The sequence below is a fragment of the Bubalus kerabau genome, chromosome 9, assembly GCF_029407905.1.
Source record: "Bubalus kerabau isolate K-KA32 ecotype Philippines breed swamp buffalo chromosome 9, PCC_UOA_SB_1v2, whole genome shotgun sequence".
In the NCBI taxonomy this organism is placed as follows: Eukaryota; Metazoa; Chordata; class Mammalia; order Artiodactyla; family Bovidae; genus Bubalus; species Bubalus kerabau.
The window spans coordinates 82317574-82339002 of NC_073632.1; the positions used below are offsets into that span (position 1 = coordinate 82317574).

The window sequence follows — 21429 nt, forward strand, 5'->3', positions numbered from 1 at the left end:
GAGTACAGAAAACCTGATGCGAAGAAGTGACCCATTTGAAAAGACCCTGGTGCTGGGAAAGATTGAAGGTTGGAGGAGAGGGGGTCGACAGAGGATGAGATGGTTGGATGATGGCATCACCAACTCAATGGACATGAGTTTGAGTAAACTCCGGGAGTTAGTGATGGAGAGGGAGGCCTGGTGTGCTGCAGTCCATGGGGTCATAAAGAGTCGGACACTTCTGTGTGACCGAACTGAACAGAAACTGAAATGGCAACCAAATTGAGCTGTGAAAGTAAAAGTCACTCAGTCGTGTCCAACTCTTTGCAACCCCATGGACTATACAGTCCATGGAATTCTCCAGGCAAGAATACTGGAGGCTATTCCCTTCTCCAGGGGATCTTCCCAACCCAGGGATTGAACCCAGGTCTCCCACATTGCAGGCGTATTCTTTACCAGCTGAGCCACAAGGGAAATCCAAGAATACTGGAGTGGATAGCCTAGTCCCTCTCCAGGGGATCCTCCCAACCCAGGAATTGAACTGGGATCTTCTGCACTACAGGTGGGTTCTTTACCAACTGAGCTATCAGGGAAGTCCAATTGAGTTATGATTAACCAAACTGATCTGTGATTATGTCTCTTTTTACCTGAGCCAAGTAAGTCAGAGGATGTTAATATTGTACATCAGACCCCAGGGCATGTCCCGCTTCATTTTACAGCCAAGGAGCTTGGGGCCCAAGAGGTAATAACTCAGTTCTCCCAGCACATTTCCAGCACTTCTTCCATTAGTTCCCAAAGCCACACAGTGAGATGACTGTTTAATGTTTCTGAGTCCTTGAAAACTATTTATTTCCATGAAAAGAAAAGGGCAAAGCTGTGAAAGGTTACCCACACAGAAACCGAGGGGAGCAGCATAGGTTCGAGAGGGATATTTGGAGACAGAAAAGCATTCTCAACACCAATTTTTAAAATGCAAACATTTTCAAGAAAATAAGTAGAAGGAAGACAGGGTAATGGGTACTGGGAATTCTGGACAGTCAATTTACCTATAGATTGATGATGAAAGCCTAAACCCTCACAAACTCTACAGTCAACATTAAGTCACAAGGAGCCCAAGTGTAGGCCACTCAAAAGGCCTCCCAAAGGGGAATTTCACAGTATGGTCTTGTGTTCTCCAGGGCATTGGAAGTCACCCTTCTAAATAGAGGTGTTAGTCACTTGGTCCAACTCTTTCCGACCCCACGGTGCAGCCCACCAGGCTCCTCTGTCCATGGAATTCTCCAGGCAAGAACACTGGAGTGGGTTGCCATTCCCTTCTCCAAGGGATCTTCCAGACACAGGGATCAAGTCTGGATCTCCTGTATTGCAGGCAAGTCTGAGCCACCAGGGAAGCTAATAGAGGTGAGTCCAAGGTCCATTCAATTATGCATCCTAGTGCTGACATGTGCTTTGGGCAAGCAGGAAATTCATTCTGAAGTAGAAAAGAAAAGCCTCCTTCCCCAAAAAAACCAACTTGAGATTTCTTAGGAAATAGATCTCACTTGGCAGAAAATAGTATCTTCAAAATGTTCCTGCAATGCAAAACTGCCCTACGGGATAAAAACTAGTTATTTCAGAGGAAGAGGGACTCTAATTCCAAGTACAAGATGAGAAGAGGCAGAATGCGGACAATGTCTAGGAGGGGCGGGGACAACAGCATGAACAAACTCCTGAGAAGTGTCAGAAGACTACACAGAGGGAATAACAGGCAGGTATGAAAGCCACACTGGTGTACTTGCTGTATCACTATGAATGCTTTTGGCTGCAAATAACAGAAAACCCACTCAGCATATTTTTTAATCTTTCTCATGTAATAAGAAGTCTGGAGATGGCTTTTGCTGGTGTTAGTTCAACAGCTCGGTGATGTCAGGGTTCACATTTCTGTGACTCAAAGCCTATTCCTCGTGGTCATAAGATGAATGTGGCATAGCCAGGCCTAACTGGAAGGTGCCGGGTGAAAGGGGTCGGAAATGGAGATAACCAGGAAGCCGACTCTCGACCACCATAACATGAAAATGGTAAGCAAACCGGGCTTTTTCAAAAGGAGAGAGCTTCCAAAATGCGTGGGTGCTGAGTCCATCCAAATGGAACCTAAGCTCCATTTCTAGGGAAACATGGAAATTCCCACACACATTAGTGTAATGGCAGAGGAAAAAAACACCTATTCCAAACTTGTGTTTCTTCGTACTGACCAACAAACTAAGTACACAACTCTCTTTCCCCCCAAAAGTTTAGAGTTTCTAAATGTAGTGAGAAGAAAACATGAATTAAAAGTGCTATAAAACACAAACAAGTTCAAAAAGGTGTGTTTATTTACAAAGGAACAGAGCATAATAAAGAACAAAGGAAATAAAATGACAGGTGTACATATTTACATAGCAAGTGAGGGCAAAACTTATCAAGAGATTCTTTAAATACTTCTACAATCGAGCATTTAACAGTCAAAATCAGCTTCTAAGAATAATTCTTTATCACCTCAAGTTTTTTAGGGGGTTCAATCTATGATTCAAAGTATGACTCTCTTAGTGAAAAAATTATAATTTTATATTTTTTGAAAATCTCCAAGTTGCTGGAGGCCAAGTAAACCATATCACTACCAATCTTTAAAAGAGCCAAAGACGCTTAAATAAGCAAGTCATAACTGATTTAAGAAATCTTTTTTAAAAACTCAAATGTACTATCATCGGCTGTGCAGTACAATACAGACTTAATTTACACTACTTTCTTAATCCACTAAATGGTTTCCGTTACCTTATAATGAGATCTTACCATTCTCAAATGAGAAACATTAAATCGTTTACTATTTAGCTCTTAGGAAAATCATTCAAAGTATTTATTCAGCTTTAATAAACTTAACATATGTGGGGAAAAAATGAAAAAGATCCATACACCTGACTATCGTCAGTAGCCCGTTAACTCTTGGATCTTATAAAACCAGACAAAGGTCAAGATCCTTCAGACCTCTGCACTAACATACCCCAGCATATGGACTACATTTAAATTCATTAACAGGAGATGCGATCCTTTCACATGCAGGGAGAGGCATGTAGGTATACTTCTGTAGTCCTGCCTTCTAGGTGTAGACACAGCCCCTGTTGCTCATGACTTGGTCTACACCTGCTGGGTTTGTTGGTTCTTCTTTTAGTTCAACATACTTCTGACTTAAGATACGGTGTCCAAACTGAAATAAAGCAAATGTTTAATACATTATTCTGATGTAAAAAAACAGAAGAGCACACCAAATGACCCAATGAGGCTTAATTCATTCAATAGTAAGTAGTTGTTTGAGAGTGGGCTATGTGTCAGGCAGGGTGCTCAGGGCTGGGGTCACAGAAAGTGAGACCTCAGTTCTGCCGGAACTGACAGAGTAGAACAATTCTCCTCTGCTCTGCTCTGCTCTGTGAGTTGTCATCTGCTTTTTAGCCTCCACCCCTCCTCCTTAGCCACTCCAGTGCCACCCACCGGACTTTAGACTCTGTCCCTCTTTCTCTCTCCCCTTGTTCCCATGGCTTAACCTTCTTTAATTCCTCAACTAAACTATGAGATGGGAAACCAGCCCCCAAATTAGGATTATATCTGAAGTAAAGCAAAGAGGCTTCAAATAAGGAGCAATCTTCAGGGTTAAGAGTTGAAATACATTGTGAATTTTTTTAAGTGTCCAGGGAGCAAGGCCATCGAAGATAATTATGAGCTCATTTGCTTTGTTAAGCACAATTATAAATATTCTATTTATCTAAATAATGCAGTCTTTACACGTGACGAGGAAAAATACTGGGAGTATTCACATTTAAATACGGTTAGGTTGAACCTATGACATCACTCCTCTCTGGTCCTCTCAAAGTTACAGATGCCCAGTTCACACCGGGCGGCGACAGTGACAGACAGCAATGTCACGTTAGCACGTGTCCAGGAGAAACCATTATAAACTTATGCACAAGTATTTTTCAAATCAAATGTTTTATCTCAAAAAATGTCATAGTATGCTAAAAGCTAAAATGAGCATGTAAGTGAAAGTCAGTACAAACAACCAGAACATTAGCAGCACACAGTATCGATAAACAATTTTATGGCCCAGTCCACATAATTACTTCAAGAGAATTTGAAGGTAAAGATACATCATGAACAACATGCATGAGAAAAACTGAAAATTTAACCTTACATTATAAGCGCACCCTTGAAGTTTCTGGACTAGAAAATGGAGAAGACTCCCAACAATTATCTTCTTTCTCAAAGGAATCTTCTTCTTGGAATGCAAATTTCTGCTTAAGTGCATGGGATATTAGAGACACTGGATCCCAAGGTGAGTCTTCTCTTTTCCTTTTATGAATGGGTCTGCCTCCAGGGGACCTTTAAAAAAATGGAATAACTCAAAACTTTGTGTATTAAGTTCCTTATTGAAGAGCTTCCCAGGTGGCACTAGTGGTAAAGAACCCACTTGCCTGTGCAGGAGATGTAAGAGACACAGGTTCGATCCCTGGGTCAGGAAGATTCCCTGGGGAGGGCATGGCAACCTACTCCGATTGAATTCTGGAGAATCTTATGGACAGAGGAGGCCAGCAGGTCCCAGTCCATGGGGTCACAAACAGTTGGACACAACTGAAGCAACTGAGCACATAAGCCTTGACAAGCACAGCAAAAATCTAAGCATTATATAGCAGAAATAGAAGCATAATATATTATAATCTACTTCGTCTTCAAAAGATTGGAATGTTTTGCCTTAGGATAACAAATATAAGGGTGCAATGGTTTAGGAATCAGAAAGCTGAGAAACCATATGGGGCTCTACCACAATCCATTATAACCTGGGACTTATCAAATATCATCTTTGTTTTTTTATTTTCTAATTCTCCAGTGGGTAGAAAAGTTTAAATATTTAATAACTTTTAAAAGGACTATGGAGTTCATGAAAAGAAAAACATCAGGCTCTTTGTTCACTCACTCAGTCTTAATGCTGACTCTTTCACCAGGCTCCATTTTTACACTTTGGGGCTAGAGAGGTAATCCTGCTCCCATGGAACACTCTAGGGGCAGGAGTTCATCAGTGAACAAGTAAGCAAGAACATCTGGGGCAGCAATTAGTGCTGTGAATAAAATAAAAGAGGGAGGGAGTTCCCTGGTGGTCCAGTAGCTAAGACTCCCCACTCCCAATGTAGGGGTCCCAGGTTTGAGCCCCAGTCAGGGAACTAGATCCCACTGCCACAACTAAGAGTTCGCATGCTGCAACTAAGACTCAGCACAGCCAAATAAGTATTTTTTAAAATACAAAATAAATAAGAAAGGGAAATGTGATAGTGGCTAGGATAAAGCGCTTTCGATGAGATGATGAGGATAAGTCTCTTAAAGGATTTGCCATTCTTCTTAAGGAAATGACAAGCAGTCAGTTTTATTGTAAACATCCAATGGATGCATCAGAAAGGAGGCTGGCATCTGTCAGAAAGGGAAAACAGGTACAACTGGAGTGCAGTGAAGTAAGATGGGAAGTAGGATGGGATGTCAGAGACACGAGGGCTGAATCCAGGCCACAGCAAGGTGTCAAGATTTCATTCTAAGCACAGTGAAAACCACCAAAGGATTTTCAGCAGGCAAATGGCATGATCTGACTTCAATTGTTAAAGATCACTCTGGTTATTATTCACATATGGAGAACAGACAAGGAGGCAAGAATGAAAAGAGAGTGACCAGTTAAGAGGTCACTGCCAAAGTCCAAATTATATAAAATGGTGGCCTAAAATGAAAGGTGGCAGTGGGGACCACTGAGGGTACATAGATTTCAGTGTGGCCTCCCCCCTCAAAAAATGATAACAGGAAAAACACATACAAGAATTGAAAAGGACTTTCTTTAAAAGTACAATAAAAAATAGAAAGAAATCAGTAGAGGAAAGATATGAAGATAAGACAAATAATTCTGGCATTCGAACTTCTAATAGGAGCTTCAAGAAAGGAGGGAAAAAATAGGAGACATATCAGAAAAATATTACAAGAAATTTTCAAAAATAAAGGACAACTGATTGAGTCCATTAGTGATCAGCATGAGAAATTTTAAAAGAACACTCCAGGGCTCATCATCATGAATTTTGAGAAGATTAGGATCAAAAAGAAGATCTCAAATGTTTCAAGAATAAGGGAAACAAGTTTCATACATAGTATCAGGAATTAAAATGACATTAACCTTGCAACAGGAACACTGAAAGCTAGAAACCAACTAAATAATGTCTTCAAAATTCTGAGGAAAAATGATTTTCTGCTAATTATATATCCAGCCAAACTAGCAAGTAAGTATGAGAATTAAAAAAAAAAAAGTTTCAGATATGCAAGGTATTAAAATAATTTAGCTTTTATGCATTCATTCCTCAGGAAGCTACAGAAGAGGGAACACCCAGGAAGTGGGTGATGCAACACTGGACAAACAGAATGCCTATGATGACAAAGGAAATCCTTAGGATAACAATGCAGCAGGTTTAGAGCAACAAGTAAGATTACAGAAGGGCAGAGGGCTCCAAGAGGGGATTTCCAGGGGTTGGGGGGAATTCAAAGAGTCAATAGTTAACTGCAATAAAAAATAAAATTAGTTAACAAATAAAATGTAATTGTAGTATATGAAATAGCTTTCCTGTGAATGTTTATTATTATAATAAGGATATAAATTCTGAACATGGATTTAAGACTGTGACTTAACCATATTGGAAGATGTAATAAGAAGTGTATGTGTGCATGTGTGTTAGGAGGTAGAATGTCTAAGAGAATGTATTTCAGATTTTTAACAATTCCAATAAATATAACTAAAATATCAAAAAATAGCAAAAGTACAATATTTCAAAAATATGAAGATAAGACACTAGAAGAGTCACAAAAATTTGAAAATGATTCTCTCTAGGAGCCGTGTTTGGGGTGAAGAAGAATCAAAGAGAAGACTTATATATGTTTACTTTGATAAACTAATTTCTTTAAACACCAGTGATAAAATTTTGGTTCATTTTGCAAATTATGACAACATACCTTTCAACAGCACGTAGTTTAACCTTATTCATATCCTTTAGAACATCCAACATGTTTGGAACAGCTTCATTTTTCTGGTTTTTTGAGTGATGACTATAATTGGTCTTCCCAGCATCTGGGTGCTGTTGTTTCACTTCAGTTGTTGAATTATCTGATGCACAAATATTATTAGATACTATTTTCATGAGAGGAGAACATGGAGGCTGTACAGAAGAAATCTGAGGAGGCGGTGGTGGAGGAGGAGAAGAGGGACGCACTGAACTTGAAAACAAATCTTGTTTGACATTGAGTTGAGTAGCCCCTGATGATGATGGCTTTTGTCCAAAACCACTAGGCCTGTCATTCAAGTCCAGGAAACCTAGAAGAAATTTAGTCTGTTGAAAAATCATACAAAACTGTCTCCGACATGACATGTAACACTAATTAGAATCAAAATAGGAACAATTTCTGTAATGCTATCAAAACAATGACACGGTGGCCAAGAAGGAGAATCAACCCCATATGCTTAGCAATTTTTGGAAGAGTCAAGCAAATAGTAAATTTCTTTTTAATCCAATTAGGATTCTTTGTGTAGGGGGAAGGGAGAGAATGCATTTCAAAGAGAAAATAAAAAATGTTTTCAGTTACAATCTAAATTTCATCCTCAGTTTACAAAAGCTAAAACACAATCAACAGCTTGTGGCTAGAAACACACGAACTGATATATTCACTCTATAAGGACACTGTAGAAACACCCAGACACATATTTTCTAGGCAAGAGCCTAAGATGGGTACCAAATACTTAAATTTTTCACAACAGATTTGCTCCTAAAATCATATGTAACATGACTACTTTTAAAAAAGTGTATATATAATCTCATTTTTTATTCTATAGTAACATATTCTATATAATATTTCATATAAATTATAAAAATATAATACTATATAGTATGGGTTATAAGCAAACATATGTGTTTATATAGGTGTTTCTACATACATACAGATACAGTGTGTGTATGTATATTTTATTTAAAGCAAGTCACATCTCTAAAAATTTTAGAGAGAATTATCTAGAAAACAGTATTCACCTAGATTTGATGGAAGTATAGCAGCAATAACTTCAAACGACAAATATATGAACCTCAAACCTATACTCTTCTCTCAAAGTAATGCATCCCTCTACTTAAATTTCCAACGCTTTTCTAAAGACTTAGAAAAGCTTATAGTCGTCTATCCATATCCTCACCCATATCCTCTACATCTGCAGATTCAAAAAACTGCTGACTGAAAATATTTTTTTAAAAAATTCCAGGATAGTTTCAAAAAGCCAAATTTGATCTGCCACACCCTAACAACAGTTTACATAGCAATTCCATTGTATTTACAATAATTTGCATTTTATTAGATATTATAAGTAATGAGAAATGATTTAAAGTATACAGGAAGATGGAGGATGTGACAGATTATATATAAATATGCCATCGTATTAAGGGACATAAGTATCCTTGGATTTTGGTGGCCACAGGGGTCCTAGAACCAAAATGCTGAGGGACAACTGTACTTAGAAAATAGGCTTTTGAATATAAAACTACAATCTTTGGCAGCATAGCTAGCTCTTCTTTAAACCAAAGCCATTCTGGTCACTACAAATGCATCTTAATTTATTCTTAACAAACATCAGCAGTTATACACACATACACACACACACACACACACACACACACACACACACACACACGCAACACCCTTTCACATTCCATGTCATTCAGAAGATACGTTAGCAGCTAACATTCTTTTCTTACTTAGAACCGCACTGACTTAAAATACTAGAGAAGTATCATCCAACCAAAACAAAAACCCAATGTCACTTACCAGGTTTTGTACTGTTTCCCAGTTCTTGCCGTCCCACAATTGCAGCAATCTGAGAGCGAAGAAAAGCTAGTTCATCTTCAAGGGCAGCTATCTTTTTAATTGCAGTTTCACTTTCAGGCCAATCATTTTTTCTTGGTTTGTTATGCCTTACAGCAGGTGTCAATGGACCTTCAACTAGTTGCAAAGGATGAAAAGATGCAATTTTCTCCTCTTCTTCATTTTTCCATGTACTATGGGTGGAATGAAGGAAAAAACGGATAGAGAGATGGCGGAGGGAAAATTTTCTAAGAGAAATAATTTCTTTCAGTCAAAGAACAAAAACACCAAAACAAAATCAGAATAGCTCTCTTTACTCTATAACTGTCTGTAGACTCACTGAGGACAAGCAGTATCTTACACAACTTTGTATCCTCAATCCCCAGAACAGAATGTTGCCTTTAGCAGGTGACCAAAAGTGATCAGTGAAGAAAGGGACGCATCTGGCTTTCAAACTGTAAACCAAAAATAATTATCCTGTAACTGTTCTGTCTATTAATGTCAAACCGTACAAATGGATTTATTTAGAAATAAAGTTAATTTACTTAGAAATTCTACATATTTGGAATATAAGGCTTGAAAGGATTCCATGTTATATTGGGGTAAGTACTCTAATTCTTTGAAAATTTATAAACCAGCTTTACATAGAATAAATTTAAGCAGAAATTTTGAATAATTGACCTTTATTGTACTTACAGCCTGTATCTGAATACACTAACACCTAAGTTAGTATTCCCAAGTAGTAAAACATCCAAATGATGAAATATATTTAACATCATTGCCTGGTACATAGTAAACACTGTATAAATTTTGGTTAAATATATAAAACAAAATAGATCTAGTATTGGACGTTCCTGGTGGTCCAGTGGTTAAGAATTCGCCTGCCAATGCAGGGGACACAAGTTTGATCCCTGTCAGGAAGATCCCCCTTGCCGAGGGGCAAATAACACTGTGCACCACAGCTACGGAGCCTGTGCTCTAGAGCCCACAAGCTGCAATTTACCGAGCCCACGCTCTGCAGCAAGAGGCTACCACAGTTAGAAGCCCCTGCACTACAACTTGAGTAGGCCCCACTCGCCACAACTAGAGAAAGCCCACATAAAGCAACAAAGGCCTGGAGTAGCCAGAAATAAATTATTAAAAAAAAGAAAAATAGATCCAGTATTTAGTATACAGGAAAGAGCTTTCTCCTAAAAATGAACGTGGTAATCTTCAAATCCTTTTAATATCATTCCTTCACAGGCCTGGGTTAGGTTTAAATGTGCATTTAGAAAAACAAGCCAAAAATGAGAAAAAATACCAGTTATCCTTATCATGAAGACATTAGTAGGACTCAGTGTACTATAGAGCTAGACAAAATAAATGAAAAGGCTCAGTCTGAACACACTTCAACACGGGCAAGAATTCAGATTGTAGCCCACATCCCACTTTTCCAAGATATGTAGAAAAATTACCGAAATCTGAGATAACTGGCTTCTTCATCATTTGCCACACACCAAACGTCAGCAAAAGACGGAACTACAGAGCCACAGTTAGCCGGGTCCACAGAGTTCAAGAGCGGAACCAGCTAAAGGGAAAAAGGGAAAAGAAAGTCAGAGCTCTGCGGGCAGTCAGGGGGAGACACATGCCTATAGAAACCGCTTACACAAGTTAAAAATCCACAAGTGTGAAAAGAGTAAGGATATGCAAGAGAAAAACATACACCTGTTAGCAAGAAAAAGGACTCAGGAAAACATAGTTCTAAAGTCTATGCATATGGCACTATTCTCTCCCCTAGGAATGCCACACAACATAAAACACAGACTAAAAGAATCAAAGAAACGACTCAGGGGTTTCTTCACATCTGGCAATCTTTGGATATAATTAAAGTAATAAAGACAAAAACAAATGAAATTACTTGTTTCCAAGATAAGCTACAGGTTTTTGGTTTGCAGGAAACATTTCTTCTTCTATTCCAGTCTATGTCCCTATTTCCCTATAGAAATTTTTAGACATGGTACTTAAATAATACATGTTGACTGACTTACCTCAAAATTAGGCCTGGGACAAGGTTCTAAAGGAAGAAGTTTCCCAATGATTCGAACAATACTCCGAGCTGATCCATAGTCTTTATTTTCCCAAATGTGTAAAACCTATTTAAACATAAATCATTATTTAAAAAGTAGTACTCTGTTGAGCATGTTTATATTGTTTATGAAAAGAACAAATGTTAAAGATAGAATGGCTTTTTTTTTTTAAATATAGAATAGCATGCTTTTATTTTCTTCTAAGCATCAAACTATTCACATGTATTTTTTAAAAAGTGGGGGTACAAGCGAGTGCAGCTGAGGGAGGCAGTGAACATAAGCATATTCCAGGAAGAAGATCTTTTGAGAAAGCACCACAAACTCATTTCCTTTTATTTCTGATAATGACCAAATACCCTGGGGAACTTTATTAAAAATTGACAATGTCAATTTCTCAAGCAATGAAGTAATACAGAGTATATTCATGTAATTTCCTTTAAAGAGGTGAATAAATGAATCATGCCCTAAACAATTTAAGAATGCTTTACTTATTGTGGTATTGGCACAAAAACAGACATGTAGATCAAAAGAACAGAACAGAGAGCCCAGAAATAAACCCACCCATGCATGATCAATTAATCTATGATACGGGAGGCAAAAATATACAATGGAGAAAAGACAGTCTCTTCAACAAGTGGTGTTGGAAAGATGCACAGCTACATGCAAATCAATGAAATTAGAACACTCCCTTACAACAAACATAACAATAAACTCAAAATGATTTAAAGACCGAAACATAAGATATGATACCATAAAACTCTTAGAACAGAACATAGGCAAAATACTCTCAGACATAAATTCTATCAATATTTTCTCAGATTGGTCTCCTAAGGCAAAAGAAATAAAAGCAAAAACAAACGGGATCTAATCAAACTCAGACGCTTTTGCACCACATGAAAATCATAAACAAAACAAAAAGACAACCTACAGAGTGAAGGAAAACATTTGCAACCAACAACTGAATAATATCCAAAACATACAAACAGCTTATACAACTTTCTAGTAGCTACATTTGAAGAGTAGAAAGAGACAAGTGAAATTAATTTCCTTAATGTATTTAATTCGTATGTGCATATTATGTCAATGTGAAATCAATATTTTTTAAAACAATGCCATTATTTTATAATATTCTTTTTTTCAGACTAAATCTTCAAAATCCATTGTATATTTTATACCTATAACAGATCTCAACTTAGACATTTCAAGTATTTAAAAGTGACATAGACACTGATCAGCACAGCCTACGGTACAGATGCCCAACTTAATTAACATAATTATCGCTGTGGTTCTGCAGATCACTCACAGGTGCACCCTTGCTAAGAACCACAGGCCTAGAGGCTGCACTACAGTGAGGGCCACTATTGCCACACACAGTCATGTAACTCTTGGTTAATGTGAATGTCTTGGTCTGCAATTCCCATTCTGCCAAACCTCTGTCCTTCTCTCTCATTCCTTCATTACCACTAACTATCTTCACCACTCTTATGATTTCAACTCCCTCTTCCATTTCTGCTCTGGCAACCTCCTATTGACTTCACTGACTTTCCTACTAAGTAGGGATTTTCAAGTTGTTTCAATGATATGTTCAGTTCAGTTGCTCAGTCCTGTCTGACTCTTTGTAACCCCATGAATCGCAGCACACCAGGCCTCCCTGTCCATCACCAACTCCTGGAGTCCACCCAAACCCATGTCCATTGTGTTGGTGATGCCATCCAACTATCTCATCCTCCGTCGTCCCCTTCTACTCCTGCCCTCAACCTTTCCCAGCATCACTGTCTTTTCAAATGAGTCAGCTCTTCACATGAGGCGGCCAAAATATTGAAGTTTCAGCTTCAACATCAGTCCTTCCAATGAAAACTCAGGACTGATTCCTTTAGGATGGACTGGTTGGATCTCCTTGCAGTCCAAGGGACTCTCAAGAGTCTTCTCCAACACCACAGTTCAAAAGCATCAATTCTTCGGCACTCAGCTTTCTTTATAGTCCAACTCTCACATCCATACATGACCACTGGAAAAACCATACCCTTGACTAGACAGACCTTTGTTGGCAAAGTAATGTTTCTGCTTTTGAATATGCTGTCCAGGTTGGTCATAACTTTCCTTCCAAGGAGTAAGCGTCTTTTAATTTCATGGCTGCAGTCACCATCTGCAGTGATTTTGGAACCCCCCAAAATAAAGTCTGACACTGTTTCCCCATCTTTTTGCCATGAAGTGATGGGACCAGATGCCATGATCTTCGTTTTCTGAATGTTGAGATTTAAACCAAGTTTTTCACTCTCCTCTTTCATTTTCATCAAGAGGCTCTTTAGTTCTTCTTCACCTTCTGCCATAAGGCTGGTGTCATCTGCATATCTGAGATCATTGATATTTCTCCAGGCAATCTTGATTCCAGCTTGTGCTTCCTCCAGCCCAGCGTTTCTCATGATGTACCCTGCACAGAAGTTAAATAAGCAGGATGACAATATGCAGCCTTGACGTACTCCTTTTCTTATTTGGAACCAGTCTGTTGTTCCATGTCCAGTTCTAACTGTTGCTTCTTGACCTGTATGCAGGTTTCTCAAGAGGCAGGTCAGGTGGTCTGGTATTCCCATCTCTTTCAGAATTGTCCACAGTTTATCGTGATCCCAACAGTCAAAGGCTTTGGCATAGTCAATAAAGCAGAAATAGATGTTTTTCTGGAACTCTCTTGCTTTTTTGATGATCCAGCAGATGTTGGCAACTTGATCTCTGGTTCCTCTGCCTTTTCTAAAACCAGCTTGAACATCTGGAAGTTCACGGTTCATGTGTTGCTGAAGCCTGGCTTGGAGAATTTTGAGCATTACTTTACTAGCGTGTGAGATGAGTGCAATTGTGCGGTAGTTTGAGCATTCTTTGGCATTGCCTTTCTTTGGGATTGGAATGAAAACTGACCTTTTCCAGTCCTGTAGCCACTGCTGAGTTTTCCAAAGTTGCTGGCATATTGAGTGCAGCACTTTCACAGCATCATCTTTCAGGATTTGGAATAGCTCAACTGGAGTTCCATCACCTCCACTAGCTTTGTTCGTAGTGATGCTTCCTAAGGCCCACTTGACTTCACATTCCAGGATGTCTGGCTCTAGGTCAGTGATCACAGCATCGTGATTATCTGGGTCGTGAAGATCTTTTTTGTACAGTTCTTCTGTGTATTCTTGCCACCTCTTCTTAGTATCTTCTGCTTCTGTTAGGTCCATACCATTTCTGTCCTTTTCGAGCCCATCTTTTCATGAAATATTCCCTTGGTATCTCTCATTTTCTTGAAGAGATCTCTAGTCCTTCCCATTCTGTTGTTTTCCTGTATTTCTTTGCATTGATCGCTGAGGAAGGCTTTCTTATCTCTCCTTGCTATTCTTTGGAACTCTGCATTCAGATGCTTTGTCTTTCCTTTTCTCCTTTGCTTTTTGCTTCTCTTCTTTTCACAGCTATTTGTAAGGCCTCCTCAGACAGCCATTTTGCTTTTTTGCATTCTTTTCCATGGGGATGCTCTTGATCCCTGTCTCCTGTACAATGTCCATAGTTCATGGACGAACCTCTGTCCATAGTTCATCAGGCACTCTATCTATCAGATCTAGGCCCTTAAATCTATTTCTCACTTCCACTGTATAATCATAAGGGATTTGATTTAGGTCATACCTGAATGGTCTAGTGGTTTTCCCTACTTTCTTCAATTTAAGTCTGAATTTGGCAATAAGGGCTCATGATCTGAGCCACAGTCAGCTCCCAGTCTTAGAGCTTCTCCATCTTTGGCTGCAAAGAATATAATCAATCTGATTTCGCTGTTGACCATCTGGTGATGTCCATGTGTAGAGTCTTCTCTTGTGTTGTTGGAAGAGGGTGTTTGCTCTGACCAGTGCGTTCTCTTGGCAAAACTCTATTAGCCTTTGCCCTGCTTCATTCCGTATTCCAAGGCCAAATTTGCCTGTTACTCCAGGTGTTTCTTGACTTCCTACTTTTGCATTCCAGTCCCCTATAATGAAAAGGACATCTTTTTTGGGTGTTAGTTCTAAAAGGTCTTGTAGGTCTTCATTTTTGCTTTGGCTCCATCCCTTCATTCTTTCTGGAGTTATTTCTCCACTAATCTCCAGTAGCATATTGGGCACCTATCGACCTGGGGAGTTCCTCTTTCAGTATCCTATCATTTTGCCTTTTCATACTGTTCATGGTGTTCTCAAGGCAAGAATACTGAAGCAAATCTTCAACTATCCCTCAGTCTTTGTTATTTTTAACCTCCTCAATTCTGAAATTCAAAATGCTTCATTATGGACATCCTCTATCATCAAAGTCAAATAACAAATGCATATAGAAAACACCAAATCTGAATCTCTTTTCTTTTCTACACCCAGAACCATATATCTAATTATCAGCAAGATATTTGTATTTATATATTCCAGGTCAATAGGTGCCCAATATGCTACTGGAGATCAGTGGAGAAATAACTCCAGAAAGAACGAAGGGATGGAGCCAAAGCAAAAACAATACCCAGTTGTGGATGTGACTGGTGATAGAAGCAAGGTCTGAAGCTGTAAAGAGCAATATTGCATAGGAACCTGGAATGTCAGGTCCATGAATCAAGGCAAATTCGAAGTGGTCAAACAAGAGATGGCAAGAGTGAATGTTGACATTATAGGAATCAGCGAACTGAAATGGACTGGAATGGGTGCATTTAACTCAAATAACCATTATATCTACTACCGCAGGCAGGAATCCCTCAGAAGAAATGGAGTGGCCATCATGGTCAACAAAAGAGTCCGAAATGCAGTACTTGGATGCAATCTCAAAAACGACAGAATGATCTCTGTTCGTTTCCAAGGCAAACCATTCAATATCACAGTAATCCAAGCCTATGCCCCAACCAGTAACGCTGAAGAAGCTGAAGTTGAACAGTTCTGTGAAGACCTACAAGACCTTTTAGAATTAATACCCAAAAAAGATGTCCTTTTCATTATAGGGGACTGGAATGCAAAAGTAGGAAGTCAAGAAACACCTGGAGTAACAGGCAAATGTGGCCTTGGAATATGGAATGAAGCAGGGCAAAGACTGATAGAGTTTTGCCAAGAAAATGCACTGGTCATAACAAACACCCTCTTCCAACAACACAAGAGAAGACTCTACACATGGACATCACCAGATGGTCAATACCGAAATCAGATTGATTATATTCTTTGCAGCCAAAGATGGAGAAGCTCTATACAGTCAACAAAAACAAGACCAGGAGCTGACTGTGGCTCAGATCATCAACTCCTTATTGCCAAATTCAGACTTAAATTGAAGAAAGTAGGGAAAACCACTAGACCATTCAGGTATGACCTAAATCAAATCCCTTATGATTATACAGTGGAAGTGAGAAATAGATTTAAGGGCCTAGATCTGATAGATAGAGTGCCTGATGAACTATGGAATGAGGTTCGTGACTCTGTACAGGAGATAGGGATCAAGACCATTTCCATAGAAAAGAAATGCAAAAAAGCAAAATGGCTGTCTGGGGAGGCCTTACAAATAGCTGTGAAAAGAAGAGAAGCAAAAAGCAAAGGAGAAAAGGAAAGATATAAACATCTGAATGCAGAGTTCCAAAGAATAGCAAGAGGAGATAAGAAAGCCTTCTTCAGCGATCAATGCAAAGAAATACAGGAAAACAACAGAATGGGCAAGACTAGGGATATCTTCAAGAAAATCAGAGATACCAAAGGAACATTTCATGCAAAGATGAGCTCAATAAAGGACAGAAATGGTATGGACCTAACAGAAGCAGAAGATATTAAGAAGAGGTGGCAAGAATACACAGAAGAACTGTACAAAAAAGATCTTCACGACCCAGATAATCACGATGCTGTGATCACTGACCTAGAGCCAGACATCCTGGAATGTGAAGTCAAGTGGGCCTTAGGAAGCATCACTACGAACAAAGCTAGTGGAGGTGATGGAACTCCAGTTGAGCTATTCCAAATCCTGAAAGATGATGCTGTGAAAGTGCTGCACTCAATATGCCAGCAACTTTGGAAAACTCAGCAGTGGCTACAGGACTGGAAAAGGTCAGTTTTCATTCCAATCCCAAAGAAAGGCAATGCCAAAGAATGCTCAAACTACCGCACAATTGCACTCATCTCACACGCTAGTAAAGTAATGCTCAAAATTCTCCAAGCCAGGCTTCAGCAATACATGAACCGTGAACTTCCAGATGTTCAAGCTGGTTTTAGAAAAGGCAGAGGAACCAGAGATCAAATTGCCAACATCTGCTGGATCATCAAAAAAGCAAGAGAGTTCCAGAAAAACATCTATTTCTGCTTTATTGACTATGCCAAAGCCTTTGACTGTTGGGATCACAATAAACTGTGGACAATTCTGAAAGAGATGGGAATACCAGACCACCTGATCTGCCTCTTGAGAAATTTGTATGCAGGTCAGGAAGCAACCGTGAGAACTGGACATGGAACAACAGACTGGTTCCAAATAGGAAAAGGAGTACGTCAAGGCTGTATATTGTCACCCTGTTTATTTAACTTCTATGCAGAGTACATCATGAGAAACGCTGGACTGGAGGAAACACAAGCTGGAATCAAGATTGCCGGGAGAAATATCAATCACCTCAGATATGCAGATGACACCACCCTTATGGCAGAAAGTGAAGAGGAACTAAAAAGCCTCTTGATGAAAGTGAAAGTGGAGAGTGAAAAAGTTGGCTTAAAGCTCAACATTCAGAAAACGAAGATCATGGCATCCGGTCCCATCATCTTCATGGCAAATAGATGGGGAAACAGTGGAAACAGTGTCAGACTTTATTTTGGGGGGTTCCAAAATCACTGCAGATGGTGACTGCAGCCATGAAATTAAAAGACGCTTACTCCTTGGAAGGAAAGTTATGACCAACCTGGACAGCATATTCAAAAGCAGAGACATTACTTTGCCAACAAAGGTCCATCTAGTCAAGGGTATGGTTTTTCCAGTGGTCATGTATGGATGTGAGAGTTGGACTGTGAAGAAGGCTGAGCACCAAAGAATTGATGCTTTTGAACTGTGGTGTTGGAGAAGACTCTTGAGAGTCCCTTGGACTGCAAGAAGATCCAACCAGTCCATTCTGAAGGAGATCAGCCCTGGGATTTCTTTGGAAGGACTGATGCTAAAGCTGAAACTCCAGTACTTTGGCCACCTCATGCGAAGAGTTGACTCATTGGAAAAGACTCTGATGCTGGGAGGGATTGGGGGCAGGAGGAGAAGGGGATGACAGAGGGTGAGATGGCTGGATGGCATCACTGACTCGATGGACGTGAGTCTGAGTGAACTCCGGGAGTTGGTGATGGACAGGGAGGCCTGGCGTGCTGCGATTCACGGGGTCGCAAAGAGTCGGACACGACTGAGCGACTGATGTAATCTGATCTGATTCCAACAGATTTAACTTATCACCCTAGGAGAAAGTAGTTTCTCATACTGAGTTGTCCATTTTTTATTAATGGCTCCATCATTCTTCAACTTACTTTTGTTCAAAATCTTTTATTTATCCTTAACTATTCTAATTCACCATACCAAATAGCAACAACTACCCATTTTCTGTATGCCCCTCTATTATTTTTGTGTCTGTCTTATATGTACTCTTATAGCTGTATGTATATATTTCTCATATCTCAACTATATTTTAAGAATCATGAATACAAGAAAGATGTGTTGCCACCCTGCATCACCTACAGAACAATGCATATTGTCTTAGATCTTAGATGTCATAGCTACTCAGTAAGTAGACAAAATCTCATTTGTTTATGATTCTCACACCGAAGTCAACCTCTCTCCTGAATTTGCTGAACTATAAAACTCATCATTCTATAACAAATGTCAAGCATTTTTTTTCAACTTTTTATTTTATACTGGAGTACAGTTGATTGACAATGTTGTGTTAGTTTCAGGTTCAAATAAATTACCTTAAATAAAACCACTAGAATTTTTAAAATATTTTATCTATGAGGGTCATGTCTATCTTTTTCTTGGTTTCGATCTTTTATCAGCTTTCCACCCTTCAAGTAAATAGGTTCGTAATAATCATAGCCTTTTTTTTTAACTCAAATTATCAAAGTTACACTACTGCAAACTTGCCTTTGTTACAACTTATACAGAAGTAACAATTTTGCCTTGAATGTTGACATATAAATCATTTCCAAAATAAGACCCCAAATACAACAGGTACATTCAAATCCATTAAAAACCATTTACCTGGTTGATGGGAACACCAAAATATTCCAGCATTTCTCTTAAGATACTCAATATGAATGACATTGATGAGGCAAATACATAAGCAAATTCAAAGAAACATTGTTTCTTGATACCTTAAGGGGAAAAAAATAAGAAAACATTACTCTTGATAAATAACTGCTGCACACACAAACAAAAAAGCCTTCATTACACATTACACCATCAACTAAACTAATCTCTCTGGCCAGCATTATTTTGAGGTGAGGAGAGACAAAGAGGAATGGGAGAATGGGGAAGGGCTGGTTAAAAAAACAAAAACAAAAAAACCTTCAGTTTATCAGTTAAGTTGCATTAAAAATTCATAGGATTTTTTTTAAACCTCTTAAGGGATGCAGTGCTAGTGTGCTCAGCTGTTCAGTCCTGTCCAACTCTTTGAGATCCCGTGGACTGTAGCCCACCAGGCTCCTCTGTCCATGGAATTTCCCAGGTAAGAATACTGGAGTGGGTTGCCATAGGCTCCTTCAGGGGATCTTCCCAACCCAGGGATCGAACTCACATCTCCTGCATCAGCAGGCGGATTCTTTACCAACGCACCACTTAGTTAATAAATATCAATCAAGGATAGACTGGAAACTTAGCAGGAAGCCTTCAAGTTAGTTGCAATAGCGAAAGCCGAAAGCTTCGGCTGAGACTAAGCAGGGATGAGTTCAGCCCTTCCTTGAGGGCAGGCAGGGGGCCGACTAGAGACTTTGACCAAACGAAAAGAATGATAACACTTCCTTACTGACGTATCGGAGTACCACCCATCCCTCCTCGCTCATTCTAAAGATAAGGATTATGAAGCCCGGATAGGTGACGTGACTTAGTCACCCAAGTACTAAATAACAGACCGAGACTAGCTCCGGCTTACGTCACTCCCTTTGGCCCCAAGCCGCCTCGGGGTCTCTCCCGCTCGGTGATCACCGTCGCCTGGCTCACCTTCCTCCGAAGCCCCTCACCCAGCCGGGGTATCCGGGATGAAGACTCGGCCCTCCTCCAGTGCGACACTCAACCCGCGGCTTAGACCTGATCGCTACTTCCGCGTCCCCGGACGAAATTAAACTCCGCGGGCCTTGACCAAAGCCCGATGTCATTGGACAAACCTTTAGGTCGCTGCTTGTGATTGGTTACGGAAGGTTATTTAGACCCACTGAATATCCTTTTCCTTCAAGAGGGCGGGCCTTCAGCGGGGCAGCCAATGGAAGCTTAGAGCCAACGGGTGGGCGTGGCAGATCGCACAAACATGGCGACGCATGCTCAGAACGTGTCTCTAGGTTTCCCCAGGGCTGTCAAATACCTGCGTAGGAAGCCTGGGGATTGTGGTGTACGGCCTTTGGCTCAGGCTCACGATCCCGAGTTCGTGCCCTCGGGATCGCAGGGAAAGTGCATCGTCCTCTACATACAGACCCGAAGTGGGACCCCTCTCCCAAGTACGCCTGTCGTGGAGTGTCGCGATTTATTGTTTAATCATTCGTCCATTCAGCAAACATCTGTTGTTTATGGTACTAGTGAACCAGTTAAGTTGCTTAGTCATGTCCGACTCTTTGCGATCCCATGGACTGTGCCCTACCAGGCTCCTCCATCCGTGGAATTTTCCAGGCAATTCCAGTACTGGTGTGGGTTGCCATTTCCTTCTCCAGGGGATCTTCCCGACCCAGGGATCGAACCCAGGTTTCCCGCACTGAAGGCGGACGCTTTACCATCTGAGCCACCAGGGAAGCCCTGTTTAAGGGACTGCTTGCTGCTTAGTCACTTCAGTCGTGTCCGACTCTGTGTGATCCCGTAGACGGCAGCCCACCAGGCTCCCCCGTCCCTGGGATTCTCCAGGCAAGAACACTGGAGTGGGTTGCCATTTCCTTCTCCAATGCATGAGAGTGAAAAGTGAAAGTGAAGTCGCTCAGTCGTGTCCGACTCTTGGTGACCCCATGGACTGCAGCCTACTAGGCTCCTCCATCCATGGGATTTCCCAGGCAAGAGTACTGGAGTGGGGTGCCATTGGGACTAGCAGGTGCTAAACACTGTCATCGAGAAATCTGCAGCATTCATGAAATACTCCAGGTTATCTAGGCTATCAAATATGAGCCGGATGCTGACCTGGCCTAGCTGACGACGGTTAAGCAATGACCAAGTCCTGGCAGTTGATATCTCAGTTTTTAGTTCTGATCTGAAGTTACTGGGCTTCATAAGAAACTACAGCTCCTGCTTTTCATATTTCAGCAAGAAATGCACTGGA

At 40.2% G+C, this 21429-nt stretch overlaps 1 protein-coding gene across 3 annotated transcripts; it reads right to left on the reverse strand.

Moving 5' to 3' along the window:
• Nucleotides 1–2308: 2308 nt before the first annotated feature.
• MTFR2 (mitochondrial fission regulator 2) lies at nucleotides 2309–20292 on the reverse strand. Of its 3 annotated transcripts, none has more exons than XM_055535717.1 (8): nucleotides 20136–20292; nucleotides 19179–19291; nucleotides 10929–11033; nucleotides 10356–10468; nucleotides 8866–9095; nucleotides 7015–7372; nucleotides 4178–4365; nucleotides 2309–3199 (listed from the first exon to the last, which is right to left on the reverse strand). In XM_055535717.1, the coding sequence occupies exons 2-7, from the start codon at nucleotides 19239–19241 to the stop codon at nucleotides 4179–4181; spliced, it is 1056 nt and encodes a 351-aa protein (XP_055391692.1). In that variant the 5' UTR covers nucleotides 19242–19291; nucleotides 20136–20292; the 3' UTR covers nucleotides 2309–3199; nucleotide 4178. The 3 variants fall into 3 exon arrangements, with proteins under 3 accessions (XP_055391692.1, XP_055391693.1, XP_055391694.1); XM_055535718.1 differs by having other exon boundaries at nucleotides 20068–20204; XM_055535719.1 differs by lacking the exon at nucleotides 20136–20292 and adding an exon at nucleotides 20048–20067.
• Nucleotides 20293–21429: the final 1137 nt, after the last annotated feature.